At 40.4% G+C, this 21,599-nt stretch overlaps 2 protein-coding genes across 5 annotated transcripts in view; one reads left to right on the top strand and one right to left on the bottom strand.

Moving 5' to 3' along the window:
* Positions 1 to 2,468, bottom strand: part of ENTPD5 (ectonucleoside triphosphate diphosphohydrolase 5 (inactive)) — a 53,782-nt gene extending 51,314 nt beyond the window's left edge. Inside the window, exon 1 of one of the 4 annotated variants that reach the window (XM_055303686.1) lies at positions 2,399 to 2,468. The gene's annotated coding sequence lies outside the window, so the exon portion shown is untranslated. Of the gene's footprint in view, positions 1 to 1,440; positions 1,519 to 1,796; positions 2,307 to 2,398 lie in introns of those variants that run through there. The other 3 variants (XM_055303688.1, XM_055303684.1, XM_055303687.1) reach the window with 3 other exon arrangements.
* Positions 2,469 to 2,599: 131 nt separating this feature from the next.
* BBOF1 (basal body orientation factor 1) overlaps positions 2,600 to 21,599 on the top strand; it is a 40,181-nt gene continuing 21,181 nt past the window's right edge. Inside the window, exons 1-4 of the mRNA XM_055304175.1 lie at positions 2,600 to 2,733; positions 6,589 to 6,817; positions 12,136 to 12,201; positions 15,241 to 15,384. Coding sequence (XP_055160150.1) covers positions 2,678 to 2,733; positions 6,589 to 6,817; positions 12,136 to 12,201; positions 15,241 to 15,384 — 495 coding nt within the window. The 5' untranslated portion in view covers positions 2,600 to 2,677. The remainder of the gene's footprint in view (positions 2,734 to 6,588; positions 6,818 to 12,135; positions 12,202 to 15,240; positions 15,385 to 21,599) is intronic.

The following is a 21,599-nucleotide window of genomic DNA, read 5'->3' as shown; positions in this document are numbered from 1 at the left end:
AAGGTAGACACTCAACCACTGAGCTACCCAGGCGTCCATCTTTTTGTTATTCTAATCATGTTTTGCTCTTTGTCTTTCCACCAGATGCCAAGACTCCATCACTGCCATAACTTCAAGCCTATAAATGATCCTGTCATCAGAAAGAGATCCAAACATATGGTCTCCCATGGTATTACCTGCCTCTACCTTTTTGGTGTGTGTGTGTGTTTTTAAGATTTTATTTATTTATTTGACAGAGAGAAAGAACACAAGTAGGGGGAAGGGCAGGAAGAGGGAGAAGCAGAGGGAGATCCCAACCTGGGATCAAGCCCTGAGCAGAAGGCAGATGCTTAACTGACTGAGCCACCCAGGTGCCCCTGCCTCTATCTTTTGTAACTTCTATATATTTAAGCCCCCAACTGACCAATGTTGATTCTTAGATAGGGACATCTTTACTCCCCTATTCAGCTGGAAGAAGTTACAGAAGATGAGACCTTCCACCTTCAGCAATCTTAAAGATTTGAGTCAAAATTTTTCATTGGGGGGGGATGATGTGTAAAACAAAAGCAAAAGAAAAAAATTAAATTTCCTTACTAAGAGCCCTTTGATAAGTCCTTGAAACAGGCAGAGTGACATTCCTCTAGGAACTCAGCTGCCTCCACGTTAGTACTTTGCTAAGGGCAAAGGGCAACCTTAGTCCGACCCCCACCCACATCCTGTGAGTCTACTTTAACATATAAAATTTCCTTTGGAAACTTTTTACACAGAATGAATAAATCACAGGAATAAAAGGGACTTTGGGAATAAGTTAATGCAGAGAAAATACAGTTAATGATACTGTAATAGCATTATACAAGGATATACAGTAGCTACACTTGTGAACATAGCAGATATTGTAGAGGTGAACCGCTACCTTGCACACCTGAAACTAATTTAACACTGTGGCGTCTCTCATGAATAAATGAAAATCTTAAAAATAATAATTTAACACTGACTCGACTATACTTAAAAAGGGGGAGGGGGATAAACTAAGATCATGCTAACACACGCCATGTCTAAAAAGATTTTCAGCGTTCATGAACAAATTGGCCTGTTCCCCTTATCCACAAAACTCAAAAACAGAAGCTACACAATTGAAAGAAAAAAAAAAAAAGGCAGCCTGGGTGGCTCAGCAATTTAGGGCCGCCTTCCGCCCAGGGTGTGACCCTGGAGACCACGGATCGAGTCCCTGCATGAAGCCTGCTTCTCCTCTCTGCCTCTCTCTCTGTCTCACATGAATAACTAAATAAAACTAAAAAAAAAAAAAAGAAAGAAAAAGAAAGAAAGAAGAAGAAAAAAGGAAGGGGACATCAGGACAAAGGCCTCGAGAAACGGCGAGGGAAGGTGTACAAAGAAGTTTTTAAAGAAACTTTAAATTCAACTGGAGGGGGCACCTGGGTGGCTCAGTGGTTGAGCATCTACCTTGGCTTAGGTCGTGATGCTGGGGGGGTCCTGGGATCTAGTCCCGCATTGGGCCCCCTGCAGGGAGCCTGCCTCTCTCTGGTGTCTCTCACGAATAAAATCTTTAAAAGATAAAAAATAAAAAATTAATAAATTCAACTGTAAATGCAGGATAACAGAGCAGAGAGCTTCAGTCACAAGTTTCCTAAGCATCGTCTTAGCACCCCAGAATTCCCATCCTCAAGGACTCTCACAGAAGGAAGATATAATCTCAGAGCTCCTCCTCCGAAAAAGGATAATACTTTTCAGTACTCCTTTTCGCAGGTGTGCTCAAGGAAAAAAAAAAAAAAAAGCCCGAAGTGCCAACTTTTATGCACCTTGCAGAAAAGGGGGCTGCGGACGAGTCAGGTTATCAGCAAACGGGAATCCGGGATCCTTCTGGGAGTGCAGCTCTTCGGGCCCCGCCGCCTTTCGCACCCCAGCTGACAGCACTCTTCCCCGACGCCCGCACGCCCCTGCCCAGAGGCCGCCAGCCGCCCTCCCAACCTTCGCCCCCGGAAAAGTCCTTCACGGCCTCCTCAAAAAGTTTGGCCTGGCAAGTCCGCTGAGTGCGCCATCCCTTACAGAATTAGCCAGGGTTGGAAGGTAGGCGCGGGAGAGAGAAACCAAGAGTGCGGGCGGCTTAGGGAGAGGACGAGGCGGAGCAGGGAGGCCTCGGCCACGCTGGCTGCGGCGGGAGGCAAGGGGCGGACGCGTCAGCGCGGGGCGGCGCTCCCACACCCGCGGCGGGGCGGACAGAGCCCCTCAGAAACAAACCCTCCTGAGGCGAGCGCGCCCCGAGCGTCGCGCCGCCGGAGACGCGCGGCCTCCGGGACGCCGCGCCGCCATCCCGTACGGGAGCGTTTCGAATCCCCGCCCGCCAGCCCGCCCAGCCGCCTCTCGGGGCCGACTCTCCCGCCCCCAAAGCCCGCACACTCACCGCGCGCGCGCGCGCCACCCCGGCGCGGCCGCCCGCCGCCCTCCGCCCTGGGCGCGACCTCCACCCCGCCCCCCTCCCCCGCCCGCGCCCGGCCCGCGGACCGGGCCCCCTTGCGGCGCGCCGGGGCTACGTCACGGGCGCGTGCGCTCTCGGCGCGCACGGGCAACGGCCGCCGCAGAACGTTACCCGCGGAGCGTGCTGGTTTCCTTAGAAACGGAGCCAGGCCCGGGGCGGCGGCGGAGAAACGTCGGCTACAGGGGCGCCCCTAGTGAAGCCAAGATGCCGCCTAAGGGAAAGGACAAAAAGACAGGCAGGAGTAAAGGCAAAGACAAGAAGTAAGGAGAGGCCACGCTGGGGTCCCCTCTCCCTGGGCCTACCCTCCGGGGATTCGGGACTGGACACCCGCGGCACGCTGGGGCTGGCCAGCTCGCCAACTGCCCTCCTCTTGTTCTCTAGGCTTCTGAAAAGGGCAGCCTTCATTGTTCAGGAATTCCCCAAATGCAGGCCAAACCGTACTGCTCCAGCCTAGACACTGGAGTGTGAGATTTGGAACCCTGGATAGTTTAGACGCAGCCCCTGCCTGTGTGTAATGCGTTAACGATGGAGGCAGATAAGTTCCCACCGAGGAATAGAATACAGGACCAAATGAAATAGGTGCTAGGGAAGAAACCAAAGAACTGAGAATGTGGAGGAAGGGTCGTGACACTAGAAGTGAAGACCAGAAGGTCAGGACGACATGTCTTGGATTGAAGGTCCTCTAGACCAGCGCTGTCCAACAGGGTAATGACCAGCCATGTGTGGCTATTAAGTTAAAATAAAATTTAAAAATCGGATCTAATGTACTAGCCACATTCCGTATGCTCAATAGGCACATGTAGCTGCTGGTGACCATTGGACAGCCTAGGTATAGTACATTTCCATCGCCACTGAAAGTACTCTTGGGCAGTATTGCTCTAGATCAGTGGTTCTCAAGTGGGAGCGATTTTGGCTTCTAGGGACATTTGACACTATCTAGAAACATTTTTGGTTCTCATCCAGGGATGTGTGCAACTGGCATCTAGTGGGTAGAGACCAAGGATACTGTTAAACATCCTGCAATGCACGGGACAACCCCCATCTACTCTCCAAACAAAAATATCATTTGGCCCAGGATGTAAGTAAGTGCTAGACTTGGGAACCACTGCTCAGGACTATTATCTTCTCTAGGATAGCATTAAGCATTAGTCACCGTATCTTCAGCACCTAGCAGAGACCTTGGAACGTAGCAGATGCTATTATTTGTTAAATAAACAAATCAAGGTGTCTGCTTGTGTATGCTTCAACTTGAATCTCCCCCCCCCCCCAGGGGAACTATGCTCTAGGTTCTTTTTTTTTTTTCCCCCTAGCTTGAGAGATGTTTGTGATATAGTTCAGAATATCTTGAACATCTAGAAAATTTCTGCATGACTGGAGTAGTTCCTTGAGCCTTTTGATGTATTCTTTTTGGTTCAAAGGAAAACCTAAAAGATTTGAGCAAATTAGGTAATTGTTCAGGTTTCCCCAAACTAGTCAGAACCCCTGAAGTAGGTATTGCTCTAGCAACTAACCCTTTGTAGGCTTCGAGTTGCTGCTAAATTGCCCTTAAATCTATTGGGTGACTCTAGTGGTTCATTAAAATCATACATTGTGGGCACCTGGGTGGCTCAGTGGTTGAGTGTCTGCCTTTGGCTCAGGTCATGATCCTGGGGTTCTAGGATTGCATCAGGCTTCCCACAGGGAGCCTGCTTCTCTCTGCCTATGTCTCTTCCTCTCTCTCTTAAAATATTTTAAATGTTTAATAAAATTAATATTTATTCATGAGAGACACACACAGAGAGAGGCAGAGACACAGGCTTTTTAAAAGATTTTATTTATTTATTCATGAGAGACACAGAGACACAGGCAGAGGGAGAAGCAGGCTCCATGCAGGGAGCCTGACGTGGGATTCCATCCTGGGTCTCCAGGGTCAGGCCCTGGACTGACGGCAGCGCTAAACCGCTGAGCCACCTGGGCTGCCCAATAAATAAAATCTTTAGGAAAAAAAAAAAGGATCCAGCATCTATCACTGTATATGGGACCATAAGGTAATCCCAAACTTGTAAAGTTTATAAAGTAATTTAAGAGGGTAATACATGCTCAGAAGTACAGAATGTTTAGGAAACATGGAAAGTCAAAGTAGAAAACAAAAATCACCTGTAATCCCATCATACAAAGATAACCACTATAATCATTTTGGGATATTCTTTTTCTCCTTCATAAAATGGTAGCCTATTATACACATTTATTTGTACCTCCTCCCCTGATGTATTAAGTATTCTTCCAGAGTGTAATTTTTTTCTTTTTTTACATAATTGCATAGTTTAGCACTTTAAAAAAAAGATTTTATTTATTTGAGAAGGAGAGAGAGCATGAGCAGGGGAAGGGACAGAGGGAAAGGGAGAAAGAATCCTTAAGCAGACTCCCTGCTGAGTGCAGAGCCCCATGTGGGTCTGGATCCCAGGACCCTGAAATCATGATGTGAGCTGAAGTTAGATGCTTAATCAACTGAGCCACCCAGGTGCCCCAGTCTTGCACTTTTTAAAAGTGCCAAGGGCTTATCATATTCTTGGAACTCACTAGAATATGTTTTTTTTTTTAAGATTTTATTTATTCATGAGAAACACAGAGAGAGAGAGAGAGGCAGAGACACAGGCAGAGAGAGAAGCAGGCTCCATGCAGGGAGCCCGACGTGGGACTCGATCCCGGGTCTCCAGGATCACGCCCCGGGCCAAAGGCAGGCGCTAAACCGCTGAGCCACCCAGGGATCCCCTGTGCATCTATGGTACACTGATCAACAATGAGGAACATTGAGAGTAACAGACTTCTTAGTCCTTGGATTTTTCATGACTCATAGTTTGAGAAACCCTGCTTTGTTTTTACAGTCAGTGATTGTCTTATGAAAAATTCTAGCTGCATTAACTGTTCTGATCAGCTTAGACCTGATACCTTCAGGGAGCAATTGGAGGATTATAGCAAGGCAGCCTATCACTAAGTGCCTAAATCATGCTGGAAAGGGAGGTCAAAGCTACAATAGACAAGAGGGTTGGAGGTGGGGTTGCCCTTAATTTGAAGAGAACAGATGGTGACAGTGGGAATGGAGACAGATGGAGGGTGATAATACAGAAAGATCCACACATAAGTATGTGTGAGAATATTTAGGGTTCAAATACAAGTAAAGTCTTACTTATTATCTAAATATTTATGGGCATCCCTGGTGGCTCAGTGGTTTAGCACCGCTTTCAGCCCAGGGTGTGATCCTGGAGACCCGGGATCAAATCCCACGTCGGGCTCCCTGCATGGAGCCTGCTTCCCCTCTGCTTGTGTCTCTGCCTCTCTCTCTCTGCATCTCTCTGTGTCTCTCATGGATAAATAAATCTTAAAAAAATTTAAAAAATTTTTATGTATCCATTGCCTACTGTATATAAGGGACATTGTTTTGTTAATTCTCATATAATCTTTATTTTGAAAACCTTTATCCTTTTATCACTTTAACCTTTGAAGCCATACTTTATTTTTATTTTTAAATTTTCTTTTTACCTCTGTATACCTGATTTTGGTTTGTTTCTCAGGCATCCTTGAAGCCTGGTACATTGTGGCACCAGCTGATAAAGTATTTAACATACTTGTCCTAGTTACTTAATCTTTTGTCCAAGGTCTAGCCAGAGAATCCCTCCCCAAAAAAATCTAAAACAAAACCAAAAGTGGAATTGGGGTAGGTGGAAGATCACAGAACAATGGATTTACAGTTACACTATGAATGTATCATCATGCAGAAGGGGGACTAAGGTAATAGATTTGTAGGAGTGAGAACCAAGACCTAAAACTGAGTGAGTAGGAATAGAAATGACAAATGTGAGAAAAAGAAGTAAATGAAAAAATGTATGAAATGAATTTTACTTGTGCCTTTCCTCTTTGTTTTTCCAGTCCTCTAGAGTTATGCTCCAAAGCTCCCCTCTGCAGAGTCACCCAGTTAACCTCCTGTATCATAAATATGTATTTCTTATTAACTCATCCATCCAACAATATTTGTTCATATATGCCAGGCAATGCCAACCAAAACAAATAGTAGTAAAGGGAAAAGTAAAATTCTAATAAAGAAATAGTTATATGGTGTCAATGTCCTTCCCTTGTAGGAAGATAATAAAAGCTGATGAGTCTGCAGTGGACAGAGCCAAGGCCAATGCCTCCCTTTGGGAGGCCAGGCTGGAAGTCACAGAACTCTCTAGGATTGAGTATCGTGATACTTCCCGGAGACTGGCAAAAAGTAATGAGGACTTAAAGAAACAACAGTATAAAATGGAGAAAGACACAATGTCTGTATTAAGTTACCTGAAGAAGCAGGATCAGGAAAAAGATAATATGGTAGGTAAGTAGAAACCCTCTGAGCCTCGATAACTACCTCTGTCATACTTGAAGCAGGATGTTATTTCTGAATGGCTTTACTGTTAGAATAGGCTCTTTTACTTTCAGCCCTTGTCTCATTGTTTTCTTGTTTGAAACAAAGATTGAGGGTCATACGGGAACATTATGATCCATTTTGTTTTAAGAAGCACATAGGTATATGACCTATATGGTTGGTTTTTTTTTTTTAAGGTTTTATTTATTCATGAGAGACAGAGAGAGGCAGAGTTAGGCAGAGGGAGAAGCAGGCTCCCTGCGGGGAGAGCCTGATGGAGAACTCAATCCCAGGATCCCAGGATTATGACCTGAGCCAAAGGCTGATGCTCAACCACTAGCCACCCAGGTGCCCCTATATGTTTTTTTCTTTTTTATTTTATTTTATTTTATTTATTTATGAGAGACACACACATAGAGACAGAGACACAGGCAGAGGGAGAAGCAGGCTCCATGCAGGGAGCCTGATGTGGGACTTGATCCTGGATCTCCAGGATCACACCCTGGGCTGCAGGCGGCACTAAACCTCTGTGCCACCAGGGCTGCCCTATATGTTTTTTTCTTAAGATTGATTTATTTATTGAGAGAGAGAAAGAGGTGTGTGTTCACACAAGCAGTGAAAGAAGGACAGAGGGAGAGGGAGAGAGACTCTCAAACAGACTTCCCTCTAAGTGCAGAGCCCAGACCCAGGGCTCAATCTCACAACCCAGAGATCAAGACCTAAGTCAAAATCAGGAATCTGATCCTCAACTGACTGAGCCACCCAGATTCCCCTGACCTATATATTTTTTTGATATTGATAAATACTTTTAATGATTTATAAAGCAATTCATTGATAATCTATGATCACATGATTATGAACCCAGCAAGTGTTGAGAGTAAAGCTATTATATTAGATCTGGAAGAAAAAGGGAAGGGAACTACTATTTTGGAGACCCTATTTTGTGCCAAGCACAATGCTAGGTACTTTATACCTTTCTTATCTCATTAAAGACCTTTAAATAACCCCATGTAGCTATTATATTGTCACTCCCATTTTATAAATAATCGACTCTCAAAAAGGACAGATACCCATTTACACTATACCTGTGTGACCCAAAATCACACAACTAGTGGATGTTAAAGTGGAATTTAGGTGTAACTTCAAATTCTTCTCTTTCCCATATGCCTCTATAAGTCCCATGATTATTACTTATATATATACTTATTGTCTCTTTTCCTGATTGGAATGAAACTTCAATGAAGTAAAGAATTTGAGGGCTTTTTTTTTTATTGTTGGTCAGTGCTACAATTCCAGCACCTAGTACAGGCATGGCACATAGTAGGCACTCATTAAAATATTTTTTTGCATGCATGAATGAATGTCTTATGAGTGTGCTGATACCTTGAAAAAGTTAATACCAATCAAAACTAAGTTCAAGATGATAGTGAAAGCTTATTACAGAAATCAAGCAACTGAGCATTTATCTTGATTTTGTGAATTTTATCATAAAGTAATTTTTATGCATTACTGTTATTTTTTTTACCTTCTTTCCTAAGCAACTTCCATTTTAAAAATACTCTTTCAATAATAAGCATTATCAAAATTGTCTTCTATAAAGTATTATTCTAAAGTAAGCTTTTAGGTAAAATAATTTTCCAAATTCATTACATAGAAGCTTCATGGCCTGTGTTAGCTGATTGCTGTTGATCAATGTCACTTCTATTTCCTGATTCTCATCTGCCTTTGTGTATCGGAGGTCAGCATCTGGCTATAGCAAATAACATAATTTTCTCATAATCATAGATGCCCATTAAAACCAGAGACTGTCTTGGGAGGAAGAAGTAGATTCATTATATCCTATTTAACTAGCTCTCCTATAGTTTTGTTACTCATTCTCCTATATTCTAGAAATGTATCATTAAACTCTACTTAAACTTTATAGTCTAATTTAATTTTAGTTATAGAAATATTAGAAACATAATGTGTTTTGGAAACATATCTTGAACAAAATTAGATTTTCCTTAAGAGTGTGTTTTTGTACTTAAGCTTTTGTTCAGTTACAAAATAAATCTAATTACATTTCACATCTGTCCTATATATTTCACACTTGTCCTATGTGACTTAGAACTGTCTCAATTTATATCTTAGAATTTTTAGGTTTTCCTTAAACTAGTCTAATTACAACAGTATTTCACTTATGTATCCTCTGATTCTATAACCATGACAAGGAGTTAGTTTAAAAAGCTACGCCTGGGTGGCTCAGCAATTAAGCATCTGCCTTCCAGCTCAGGGCGTGATCCTGGAGTCCTGGGATTGAGTCCCCACATCGGGCTCCCTGCATGGAGCCTGCTTCTCCCTCTGCCTATGTCTCTGCTTCCTCTCTCTCTCTGTGTCTCTCATGAATAAATAAATAAAATCTTAAAAAAAAATAAAAAGGTACTCAAGTTTCCTACTAAAACATACTAGCATTCTTGTACAAATAATTGATTCCAAGACTGGAGCAGGGAAAGTAAAGGATGAGCCTGGAATATCTGTGCAAGAAAGTAAGTAAAAAAAATTAAAAGGCAGGATAACTAGCTGGCTCAGTTGGTGGCTCATGCAACCCTTGATCCCGGGGTTGTGAGTTCAAGCCCCCATGTTGGATGTAGAGATTGCTTAAAAATAAGATCTTAAAAAAAAAATTTTAAAGGGCACAGGCACTAGCTTGAAGGGGCTCCCACTGGCCAAACCTGAAACAATCAAAATAAATGATAACAATAAAAGATTATAATCCATTGAATAAAATAAGTCCATGAGTGCATATTGCTAACAAAATATTACATTAATAAATAGGGGAGAAGGGAAAGCTTTTCCTTACAGTTAAATGTAGTAAATTATTAAATTTCCAAAGACTGATGGAGCTAAAAAAAGTCACCATTCAGCATTATGGTAATAATTGATTTCATTAAGAATCATCAGTGGATGCTAAAACGAGTGGTAAAAGTGTGATGAACAGAAGAATATTTGCATAGCCTCAAAATATCTTTCCATAAATCACTTAATAATTACAAAAGGAAAAACTGTAACTTTTAAAAAGAATTTTATTTATTTATTCATGAGAGACACACACAGAGAGAGGCAGAGACACAGGCAGAGGGAGAAGCAGGCTCCATGCAAGGAGACCAATGTGGGACTCGATTCCAGGACTCTGGGATCACACCTTGAGCCAAAGGCAGACGCTCAACCACTGAGCCACCCAGGTGTCCCTAAAAAATTGTAACTTTTAAGTAGAGAAACCAGGCAGACATAGTCTTAACCAACTGATGAAAATTAACATCAAATACCTCATGATGTAATTTACTAAAAGGTATACATCATCACTTAGATAATATATACCTGCCAAAAATGCATAACCTGCATCTGCTCATGCAGAAATATCAGACAACCCCAACTCTGGCTGGTATTCTTCAAAACTTTTGAGACACTTAAAGACAAAGACTGAAAAACTGATTACGGAGACTAGGATACATGACAACTAAATGTAATGCATAATCTAGGATTATATCCTGGACCAGAAAAAGAAAAGTTGCAGTAAAGGACACTACTGGGACAATTGGTCGTAAAATTTTAATATGGACTATAAATGAAATAATAGTTTTATTTCAATGTTAAATTTTCTGATTTTGGGAAACCTGGGTGGCGCAGTGGTTTGGCGCATGCCTTTGGCCCAGGGTGCGATCCTGGATACCTGGGATCGAATCCCACGTTGGGCTCCCAGTGCATGGAGCCTGCTTCTCCCTCTGCCTGTGTCTCAGCCTCTCTCTCTCTCTCTGTGTGTGTGACTATCATAAATAAATAAAAATTTAAATAAATAAATAACTAAAATTTAAAAAAAATTTTCTGATTTTGATAACGATTCTGTGCTTCTAAAAGAATATCCTTTTTCTTAGGAAATATATTCTGAAGCATTTACAGGTAAAGGGCCATGATGTCTTAAACTTATTCTCACATCTCTACATTGAAAAACTGAAAAAAATGTATATCATGTATATATTCATATTTTAGATAGATCTATCAATGCATACATAGAAAGGGAAAGCAAATGGGGCAAAATTGGGTGAAATATATAAGAATTCTTTGTACTTTTCTTGAAACTTTTTTTCAAAAAAGTTACCCAGCGGGGCGCCTGGGTGGCTCAGTGGTTGCGTGTCTGCCTTTGGCTCAGGTCATGAACCTGGGTTTCTGGGTTCGAGTCCCGCATTGGGCTCCCTATGGGGAGCCTGCTTCCCCTCTGCCTATGTCCCTGCCTCTTTCTGTATGTCTCTCATGAATAAATAAATAAAATCTTTAAAACAAAAAGTTACCCAGATAAGAGATACGCAAAACTACAGTGAAATATTACTTCACGCCTATTAAGATGGCTACTACTATCAGAAAAATTGAAAATAACAAGCATTGGAGAGGATGAAGAGAAATTGGAGCCTTTGTGCACTGTTGGTGGGAATGTAAAATGGTACAGCCACTATGGAAAATAGTATGTAGGTTCCTCAAAAAATTAAAAATAGAATTACCACGTGATCCAGCAATCTGCTTGTGGGTAAATTTCCAAAAGAATTTAAAGCAAGATCTTGAAGAGATATTTGCACACCCATGTACATGGAAATATTCACAGTCAAGAGGTGGAAGCAACCCAGATGTCTATTGATAGATGAACGGATAAAGAAAATGTGGTATATACATACAATAGAATATTATATGGACTTTAAAAAGAAGGAAATTTTGTCATGTGCTAGAGCATGGATAAACTTCAAGGGCATTATGCTAAATGAAATAAGCCAGTCACAAAAGGACAAATACTGTGTGTTTCCACTGATATGAAGCATCTGAGGCAGTCCAGATCATAGAAATAAAAAGCAGAAAGGTGGTTGCTAAGGGCTGGGAAGTAGGTAGGAGAAGAAATTAGTGTTTCTTGAGTATAGAGCTTCAGTTTTGCAAGATGAAAAAGTTCTAGAAATCTGTTGTGGAACAATGTGAACATATGTAACACTGCTGTGCTGTGTTAAAAATGGTTCAGATGGTAAATATAGTGTTTTTTACCACATACAAAAAATAGCTACACAGGCAACTCTGATGATAGCCAGGTTTCAGAACTGGCAATAGCAAGTTAAGGACATGGAATATGTCCCCTTTTCTCTTCTTTCCAGCTTACTCTACATTTCCAACTTTATTGGTTTCAATATTATGTGAAACTAGGCTAATTAATAAAAGTAGGATACAGAACAATGTCTTCACCTTCTTGATTCTGTAATTCCAACTTCTGTAGATTGAAAAACTGAAACAGCAATTGAATGAAACAAAGGAAAAAGCCCAAGAGGAGAAGGAAAAATTGGTGAGTTATCAGGGTACACTAATACTTTTACTTACTGGGTGGTCAGGTTTTTGACATACTCAGATATTTAAGACACAATAAGAGTAACTGAATAGGTCCTTGGAGTAGTTTGGTGACCTTAAAGCTCACATAGTTGATTGTACAGAAGCTCAAAAATAACATAGAATTATGTTTTTGTAGAAAATGATCTGGTAGTAGTGGTACTACTGAGTTTGTCATTCTTTCCAGGCTTTTCAGTGGACAGAGGTAGGAAATATATATTTTTAAAGACTATATAATGAGCCCATATCAATATTTTCAATTCAGATGCAGGAGTACAGAGTTTATTACTTGATCTGTCTCCTTTCTCCTTCACCAAAGGTTCTGTTTTGTTGTTGTTGTCGTTGTTTTTGCAATATAGTGATAGCAAATTAATATATGTAGTACTTTTTCCATTCTGTCTGTATCATCAGAATTTTTTTTTAAAGATTTTACTTATTCATGAGAGACACACAGAGAGAGTCAGAGACATAGGCAGAGGGAGAAGCAGGCTCCATGCATGGAGCCCGATGTGGGACTTGATCCTGGGACTCCAGGATCATGCCCTGGGCCTAAGGCAGACGCTTAACTGCTGAAACACCCAGGTGTCCCTCATCAGGAAAATTGATTTCAGCTTTCGTTTTATCTACATCAGACCAGTTGGTATTCAAAACTGTACCACCAGACTCTGTAAATAATTTGATCATGTCATATTTTGCATCATCAGACCCATCTAAATATGCTGAAATAATTTGTTTAAAGCTGCATCTCCATCCAACTTCTCATTTTTTTCTTCTTCTTTGATCTCACTGACCAATTTTTCCCAATTTCTTGTATAATAAGATGATGATGCATATGAGTTCTTTATGTCTGCCATGAACTGTTTTGGTTTAGGCACATCTTGCCCCTCTAGCTTTTCCAATCTCACAGCCTCTGTCTTTTTCATTTTAATTTTGTTTTTTTTTTTAAGATTTGATTTATTCATGAAAGACACACAGAGAGAGAGGCAGAGACACAGACAGAGGGAGAAGCAGGCTCCATGCTGGGAGCCGGATGTGGGACTCGATCCTGGGACTCCAGGACCACTCCCTGAGCCAAAGGCAGACGCTCAACCACTGAGCCACCCAGGTGTCCCTCTTGACCCCTTTCAATCCAGACAGTAAATTCAGGATCTGCACTATCTAATTCCTGTCCCCCTAGAAAAGTTTCTAGAACCACAGGATAGGGTTTTCTTTTTTCATGGGATTCACATAACTGTTTTCCCAGCATAGCAATGGAATTATTTGGATTAAGTTCAGGAGATTTCTGTACATCAACAACAGCATCACAATAATTCCCAAGAAGAGCATGACAATAAGCTCTTTGACAATAATATTGTGCATCATCTGGTTTCTGTTCCAAAGCCTTAGTCAGCTTCTCTAATGCTGTCTGGGGGTTCTCATTAATCAGAGTAGCTGAGAAGCTCTGGAGAAACTTCTGGACTCTTGCAGGTCCTGCTGCAGCTGCTGCCGCCATCCCTAATAATCACTGTTGCTGTTAGAGCTGCTACCCTGCTGCCCAAGGGGGATACTTACCCCAAAATCCTGTTCTTAATGATATCAGTATAGTTGAGTAGTTACTTCAAACCTCAATACATCAACAGTCACAAAATACTATTACCAATAATTACAGCCAACATAGATTAGCAGAAACAGTTTAAGATTTTATTTTTTTTAAGATTTTATTTATCCATTTATGAGAAACACAGGAGACAGAGAGAGAGGGAGACAGAGAGGCAGAGACACAGGCAGAGGGATAAGCAGGGTCCATGCAGGGAGCCTGACGTGGGACTTGATCCCGGGGCCTCAGGATCACGCCCTGGGCCAAAGGTGGCACTAAACCGCTGAGCCACCGGGGTGCACTAGTTTAAGATTTTAGGGGGGCACTCCCCCCTTGGGATATATACCAGTAGGAATCAGTGATCAAATTACATTACCATTTGAAATAATTCCTGTGAGTTTATGCCACCAACTCAAGAACACATTTTGTTTTGAGTTTTAGAAGTTGCTTTTAAAAAATTAGATTGTGCATCTACAATTTTGTAATTATATAATTACATAAAATATGTGGCTCCTAAATCAAATTGATCAAATATGTTGTATTCTGAGAAATCTAACTACCATCCATTCACAATATAGCAGAGTATATGGTCAAAAGAGATTTTTTGTGAACATGTTAGGTGAGAAAGGGTATTTCAGTGTATTTCGATTTGCATTTTCCTATTATGAACATTTTTTCATGTTTGGAGGTCATTTGCATTTCTTTTTGGTATCTCATTCATTTTAAAAATTGTGTTATTCACCCTTTCTTCCCGCCTCCTTTTTTTTCCTCTTCTCTCCTTTTTTTTTTCCTTTTCTACTCATCCTCCTCCTTCTTAGCCTTCGCTTTGTCCCTCTGCTCTTCCTTCTGCTTTTCCCCAACTTCTTGATTTATTAGAGATATTGGCCCTTTCTTTATCTCTTCAAAAATTTTAATTTAGGGTTAGGGATGTTATTTGTCTTTCTTACAAATTAAAGATTTGTTTAGTCTTTTCACACCTCTTTTTAATAACTATCTGCATTTTCTATATCAGATAATCTCATTTGAGAATTTTTTTTTTTATTCAAGGCACTTGGTATCTTCCAACAAAAGTAAAACTTTATGGAAAAATAAAAAGGGGAATATTTCTTCAAAGAAGATAGACAAATGGCCTAAGGCTTCAAAGGGAACATGACTGTGTAGGGCTTCTGTTCTTTTTTTTTTTTTTTAAGATTTTTTTATTTATTTATGACAGAGAGAGAGAGAGAGAGAGAGAGAGAGAGAGAGAGGCAGAGACACAGGAGGAGGGAGAAGCAGGCTCCATGCCAGGAGCCCGACGTGGGACTCGATCCCGGGACTCCAGGATCACGCCCTGGGCCAAAGGCAGGTGGTAAACCGCTGAGCCACCCAGGGATCCCCTTCTGTTCTTTTTCCTAACTCACTTACCTGTTTTTTTGCATATAGGAGCAAAAGTATACTGTGCAAATAAATGAGCTGGAGGGACGGTTCCATCAAAAAGCCAGAGAAATTGGCATGATTCAGACAGAGCTGAAAACAATAAAACAATTCCAGAAGAGAAAAATCCAAGTGGAGAAAGAATTAGATGATGTAAGTTTCTTTATTTCTTTAAATAAAGGAAATTAGAATTAACTACAGGTATACTTTGGAAGTATTGCAGGTTCAGTTCCAGAGAGCCACAATAAAGTGACTATCACAGTACTATACTTATGTATGCAAGAGCCTTCATAGACATTTACTCCTGTGAGAAGGTAAAAGATTCCCTTTGACATTTTAGAGATTATTATTATTATTATTTGTGAGAAAGTGGAAGATATAATGAGTGTTGCACTGGGTGCAAGTCTTATTTCTAAGACTTTTCTAAGCATTGATTGATTTTTTTGTGACCAATTCTTAGCCAACACATCCTTTCACATCAGCAATAATTTTTTTATTCTTTTTTTTTTAAGATTTTATTTATTTATTTGTAAGAGAGAGAATGAGCAGAAGGGAGGGACAGAGGGAGAGGGAGAAGCAGACTCCGCACTTAGCAGGGAGCCTGACATGGGCTCAATCCCAGGACTCTGAGATCATGACCTGAGCTGGAAGGCAGAAGCTCAACCAACTGAGCCATCTAGGCACCACCACATTTATCAGCAATTAAACCTTTGGAATGACTTCAATAAGAAACAAATTACAGGGCAGTCCCTGTGGCCCAGCGGTTTAGCGCCACCTTCGGCCCAGGGCGAAGTCCCACGTCCGGCTCCCTCCGTGGAGCCTGCTTCTCCCTCTACCTGTGTCTCTGCCTCTCTGTGTGTCTCTCATGAATAAATAAATAAAATCTTAAAGAAAAAAAAGAAATTACAGTTCTTGGGAATTATAAGGGGCAAAATATCAAAGTCCTAAAGGAAAATAGGTTTAGACTAATGAAAGATGATTTTAGAACATTTTAGAAGGCTCTCTGTCAAGGGTAGGCAGGATGAGAAAAACTAAGTACTTTTAGAAAGTTTCTCTGACCTTGCTATGCTTTTTCTTTTTCTTCCCATCCCCTCAGCTCAGAATATAGTTTTTTGCATTAATAATAATAAATGACATAGGTGAGTGCTGGGCATAGTAGATTAAATCAGCTTTGTGACTTTGGGCAAGTTGCTTAAACCTCTCTATATACTTTGGTTGCCTAATCTGTAAATTGAGGATAATAAAGGTTACTCACAGGCTCATACAGTTGTTGTGAGGATGAAATGGGTTCATATATTTAAAGTGCTTAAAATACTCTATGGCACATAAGTGAAAATTATATTGATAGTGGCATATAGCTCTCTGCAGATAAAAGTCCTGATTTATAGCATTTGCTGATTTCCTTAGTATAAATACTTTTATTATGGCCAATTTCAAGTACCAATTTTAAGGTTCAACATGCTAGCAAAATTCCTGGTATGAGCCCACTCCAATGTGCAGCTGAATATTGTTGCTATTACTAGTAATAGCAGTATATTACCAAACCTAATATAATCTATTTCAGGTAGTGGAGGGGCTAAAAGTTTGTGCTCTGAAGCCAGACTGCTAAAGTATACTGTTTTTACTACTTGGGTATCTTGTTAAATTTCTTCTTATAAAACATGTTGGAGAGAGTAATGGTATCAACTTTAAAGGGTTATTGTGAAGACTAAATGAAATATTGTTTTAAATGCATAGCACTGGGCACCTGGGTGACTCAGTCAGTTAAACATCTGCCTTTGGCTCAGGTCATGATCTCAGGGTCCTGGGATCAAGTCCTTCATTGGGCTCCCTCTGCTCAGTGAGGAGTCTGCTTCTCCCTCTGCCCCTCCCCTCTGCTTGTGCTCTCTCTTTCTCTCTCATGCATGTACTCTCTCTCTCTTTTTAAAAAAGAGATTATTTAAAAAATAATAGACATTATTAAAAAATAGTTTTTTTAAAAAGGTAAAGGCATAGCAACACTGTATGGTAAATATTACCTGCTGTTGCTGATCCTGCTGTTATTATCACTGCTGCTAAAATTATGATTATAGCTATTAGTATTATTAAGGCCCTTCCACCATCCCTTTCAGTGCCTCTCACTCTTGAGCATGGTGTTCTCTGAGCATGCAGTGCCCCTCAAGCTCTCCTTAGGCTACTCAGAACCCTATTTAATAAGAACAAGCTTTGATGGGAAACCAGAGTTCCTGCATCTTATTTCTGTTTACCTTTTAGCTAATTGCCAAATTGAAACAACATATGAGAAATGAATTAAGTTGGATAAGATAATGTAGTGTTCAAAATCATAGCCTTCAGATCCTAGTTCTACAGCTAATAACTATCGCTTTGCATAGTTTGTTAACTTGAGTCTCAGACTCTTCACTTGTAAAATGTGGCTGCAATATCACCTGCCTCCTTTTAGAGATGTTATATGGATTAAATAATGTAATGTGTGTAAAATACTTAGCACAGTCATTCCTATTAATCCCCAGTAAGAGTAGTAGCATAGTTGTTATTGTTTACTTGTTGTTATGATTATATAGCTTTAAAAATCTTAGTAGAGTATTCCTAAAAGCTCTAATTAAAGGAATGAGTTGGCACATTTCAGGCAAGTTAGGAAAGGGGAAGACACTTTCTTAGACTGGAGGAATGTGGAGGAGTATGTTTTAACTCTTTTTATAACAATTGCAAAGTTATCCCCAGAACTTCCCACTAGGCTGACTTTGTTCATGAACTTGATAAGTTGTTGCTTTACAACTGTTCTAATAACTGTTGCTTTAAAATTGTTCTTAATTTCTGTAGCTCACCATTATACAAGCTCCTTTGAAGTATTTTCAGAGGAACTCTCTCCTCCTATGGGTTTCCAAACCTTTGAAGTCCTTAAAATAGCAGCTCTATAACTGTCTTCTCTAGTTATTTTATATTTGTGTTCTTTAATTTTGTAAACTGAGAATAAAAGGAGCCAAATCATCTATTTGTGTATGTCCTTGTCACTCCTCACTAGTTCCTGGATTAGTACTTAATAATAAAACTTGCAGGGTTCCTGGGTGGCTCAGTCGGTTAAGCCTCCACCTCTTGATCTCAGCTCGAGTCTTGATCTCAGGGTCATGAGTTCAAGCCCTGCATTGGGCTCCAGGCTGGGCATGTGGCTTCTTAAAATAATTAATAATAATAATAATAATAATAATAATAATAATAATAATAATAATAAAACTTGCTAAATGAGTGATACAAGGCAACCATCTAAAACAAAACCCTTTTATGGAACTCATACAATCTTAGAGCTGGAAGAAACTTTAGGGCCTACCTAAGTCATTCTACTGACAAGAATACTGAGACAGAAAGATGTTAAGTGACTTTCATGGTAAGTTGTAGAACTGGCAGCAGAACCCCAGTGACCTGCATCCCTGTCCAGTGCCTCTAGTCCTGCTCCCTCTATTTTTTCACCTTCATTAGTTACTGCAGGAAAAATTACCCCCAAATTTAGAGTTTGCAGCTATAATAAACATTTGTTAAAAGCACAATTCCCATGGGTCAGGAATTTGGAAGCAGTTTAATTGGGCAGTTCTGGTTCAGGGCATTTTATGAAGTTGCAATCAAGATAACTAGCCAGGGCTTCAGTCATCTGGAGGCTTGATTAGAGCTTGAAGATCTGTTCCCAGGTGCCAACTCACATGCTGTCAGGTGGGAGCCAGTAAATACTGGGTGGCCTCAACATCTTCCCATAGGGGCCTTATAAAGGGGCCCTGAGTGCCCTCATAGTTTGGTCAACGACTTTACCCAAAGTGAGTAATCCCAAAGAAAGCCAGACAGAAGCTATCCCTTTCTTTCTTTCTTTCTTCCTTTCTTTCTTTCTTTCTTTCTTTCTTTCTTTCTTTCTTTCTTTCTTTCTTTCTTTTTTTTTAAGATTTTTATTCATTTATTCATGAGAGACACAGAGAAAGAGGCAGAGACATAGGCAAAGGAAGAAGCAGGCTTCCCACAAGGAACCTGATGTGGGACCTGATCCCAGGATCCTGGGATCATGATGTGAGCTGAAAGCAGACATTCAACCACTGAGCCACCCAGGTATCCCTAGAAGCTATCCCTTTCTTGACCTAGCCTTGGAAATCATAGAGGTTGTGGATGTATTTTAAAACTATCACACTACCACAGTCCAAAGTATGTATTGATGAAGGAATGTTCTGATCACCTCCCTGAAGAATCTTTAGTATTTCTCTTTGTAAACCCAGTATTGCCCAAATGCCCTAGTGTGAAAGTCAAGACCCTACACCTACTTTGTAACATTATTTTATCCTTTTACTATACTTCCCCATGCACACCCCCTTTTATTCACCCAAAGTGGATATTTACTCATCCCTGAAGTCTTTTCTGCTGTTTTTACACAGTTTACACTGTTTCTTCTATCTGGAATATACTTTCAACAGGTCTTTATACATTATAATTTTACCTGTCCTTCAAAGGCTCAGCTCAAATGCATGTTCTCCATAAGGCAGTCCCCCAGAGTCATGTTTAAAAATATTAACTTAAAAAAAAGTAATCATTTTCTTCTTTCCATTTGTGACAGCTTGGATGAAACTTCAGGATGTCAAGTGAAATAAATCAGAAAGCTGAATAGTGTATAATATCACTTATATGTGGAATCTAAAAAGAGCTGAACTCAGAGAAACACAGATTAGATTAGAGGCTACCCAAACTGGCAGGGGAGGGGTTATGAGGAAATATTGGTCAAAGGGTACAAACTTCCAGTACTGAGATGGACAAATTCTGGGGAATCTAATGTATAGCATGGTGATTATAGCTAATAATTCTATATTATATGCTTGAAAGTTGCTAAGAGAGTAGATCTTAAATGTTCTTACCACAAAAAAGGAATGGCAATTAAGTGACAGTATGGAAGTGCTAGCTAATGCTATGGTGGTAATCATTTTGCAATATATAAGTGTAACAGATCAACACATTATACACCTAAGATTTATACAATGTTGTATGTCAATTTACCTCATAAAGCTGAAAAAAAGAAAAGATTATTAGCAAAAAAATAACAATTTTCTTTGTGTTTTCATACCACTTTGTATCTCTTTTATACCCTTTAGCCTATTCTACCTTGACATACTTATCATTTGTCTTATCTCCCCTACTAGATTACAAATCTTTGGGCCATAAACAGCATTGTTCCTTTGTATTCCTTGAAATACAAGGTACACAATAATGCTCAATAGATCTTTGTTGAATGCTGAGTAGTTCTTTAAATTAAAAATGTAATTGATGGAATATCAAGTTTTCTGTTAACTAGAGGAATCCTTTCATAATGTATATGTATGTCGAATCATCATACACTTGAAATACTTTACTGTTAATAATTCCTCAACAAAGCGTGAAAATTTTCTAAAAGGAATATAAAAAAATTTTATATGAAAATCCTGGGGATCCCTGGGTGGCTCAGCCATTTGGCACCTGCCTTCCGCCCAGGGTGTGATCCTGGAGTCCTGGGGTCGAGTCCCTCATTGGGCTGCCTACATGGAGCCTGCTTCCCTCTGCCTGTGTCTCTGCCTCTCTCTCTCTGTGTATCTCATGAATAAATAAATAAAATCTTTAAAAAAAGAAAAAAATCCTGAAGACTGAATCAAGTTAAGATCCATAACTTTTTAGAAACTCTCAAAATAGCTATCAGAAGTATAGGTATACATTCTGAATCAAAGTGAATTAACTAGTGGATACTCTAATGGGCCACGGTATGATTTCTTTTTTTAAGAACAATATTGCCACCTAATGGAGAAATAGGTTTCAGACTTTTCAGAAAGAGCCATGGGCCATGGGATGCCTGGGTGGCTCAGTGGTGGAGCGTCTGTGTTTGGCCCAGGGCATGATCCCAGAGTCCCAGAATGGAGTCCCACATAGGGCTCCCTGCGTGGAGCCTGCTTCTCCCTCTGCCTATGTCTCTGCTTCCTCTCCCTCTCTCTGTGTCTCTCATGAATAAATAAATAAAATCTTAAAAAAAAAAAAAAGCCATGGGCCAGGAAGACTTAAAATTCAAAGGCAAAGGATTATGGGAAAAAATAACGTGATGCTCTGGAATACCAAATACGGAAGAATTAAAGCAGGTGTAGGGACCCATGAACTTAAAATGGGAAGGGGATGTATACACAGAGGAAGAAAATTAATTATAGTGTATATATAGAATTCACTATGCAAATTAAAAGAGGCTAATTTAGGGGATCCCTGGGTGGCTCTGTGATTTGGCACCTGCCTTCGGCCCAGGGCGTGATCCTGGAGTCCGGGGGCTGAGTCCCGCATTTGGCTCCCTGCTTCTCCCTCTGCCTGTGTCTCTGCCTCTCTCTCTCTCTGTG

Source organism: Nyctereutes procyonoides, unplaced genomic scaffold (genome assembly GCF_905146905.1).
Source record: "Nyctereutes procyonoides isolate TBG_1078 unplaced genomic scaffold, NYPRO_anot_genome, whole genome shotgun sequence".
NCBI lineage: Eukaryota > Metazoa > Chordata > Mammalia > Carnivora > Canidae > Nyctereutes > Nyctereutes procyonoides.
Note: the sequence above shows the minus strand (reverse complement) of the source record. Positions and strands in the feature narration are given on the sequence as shown.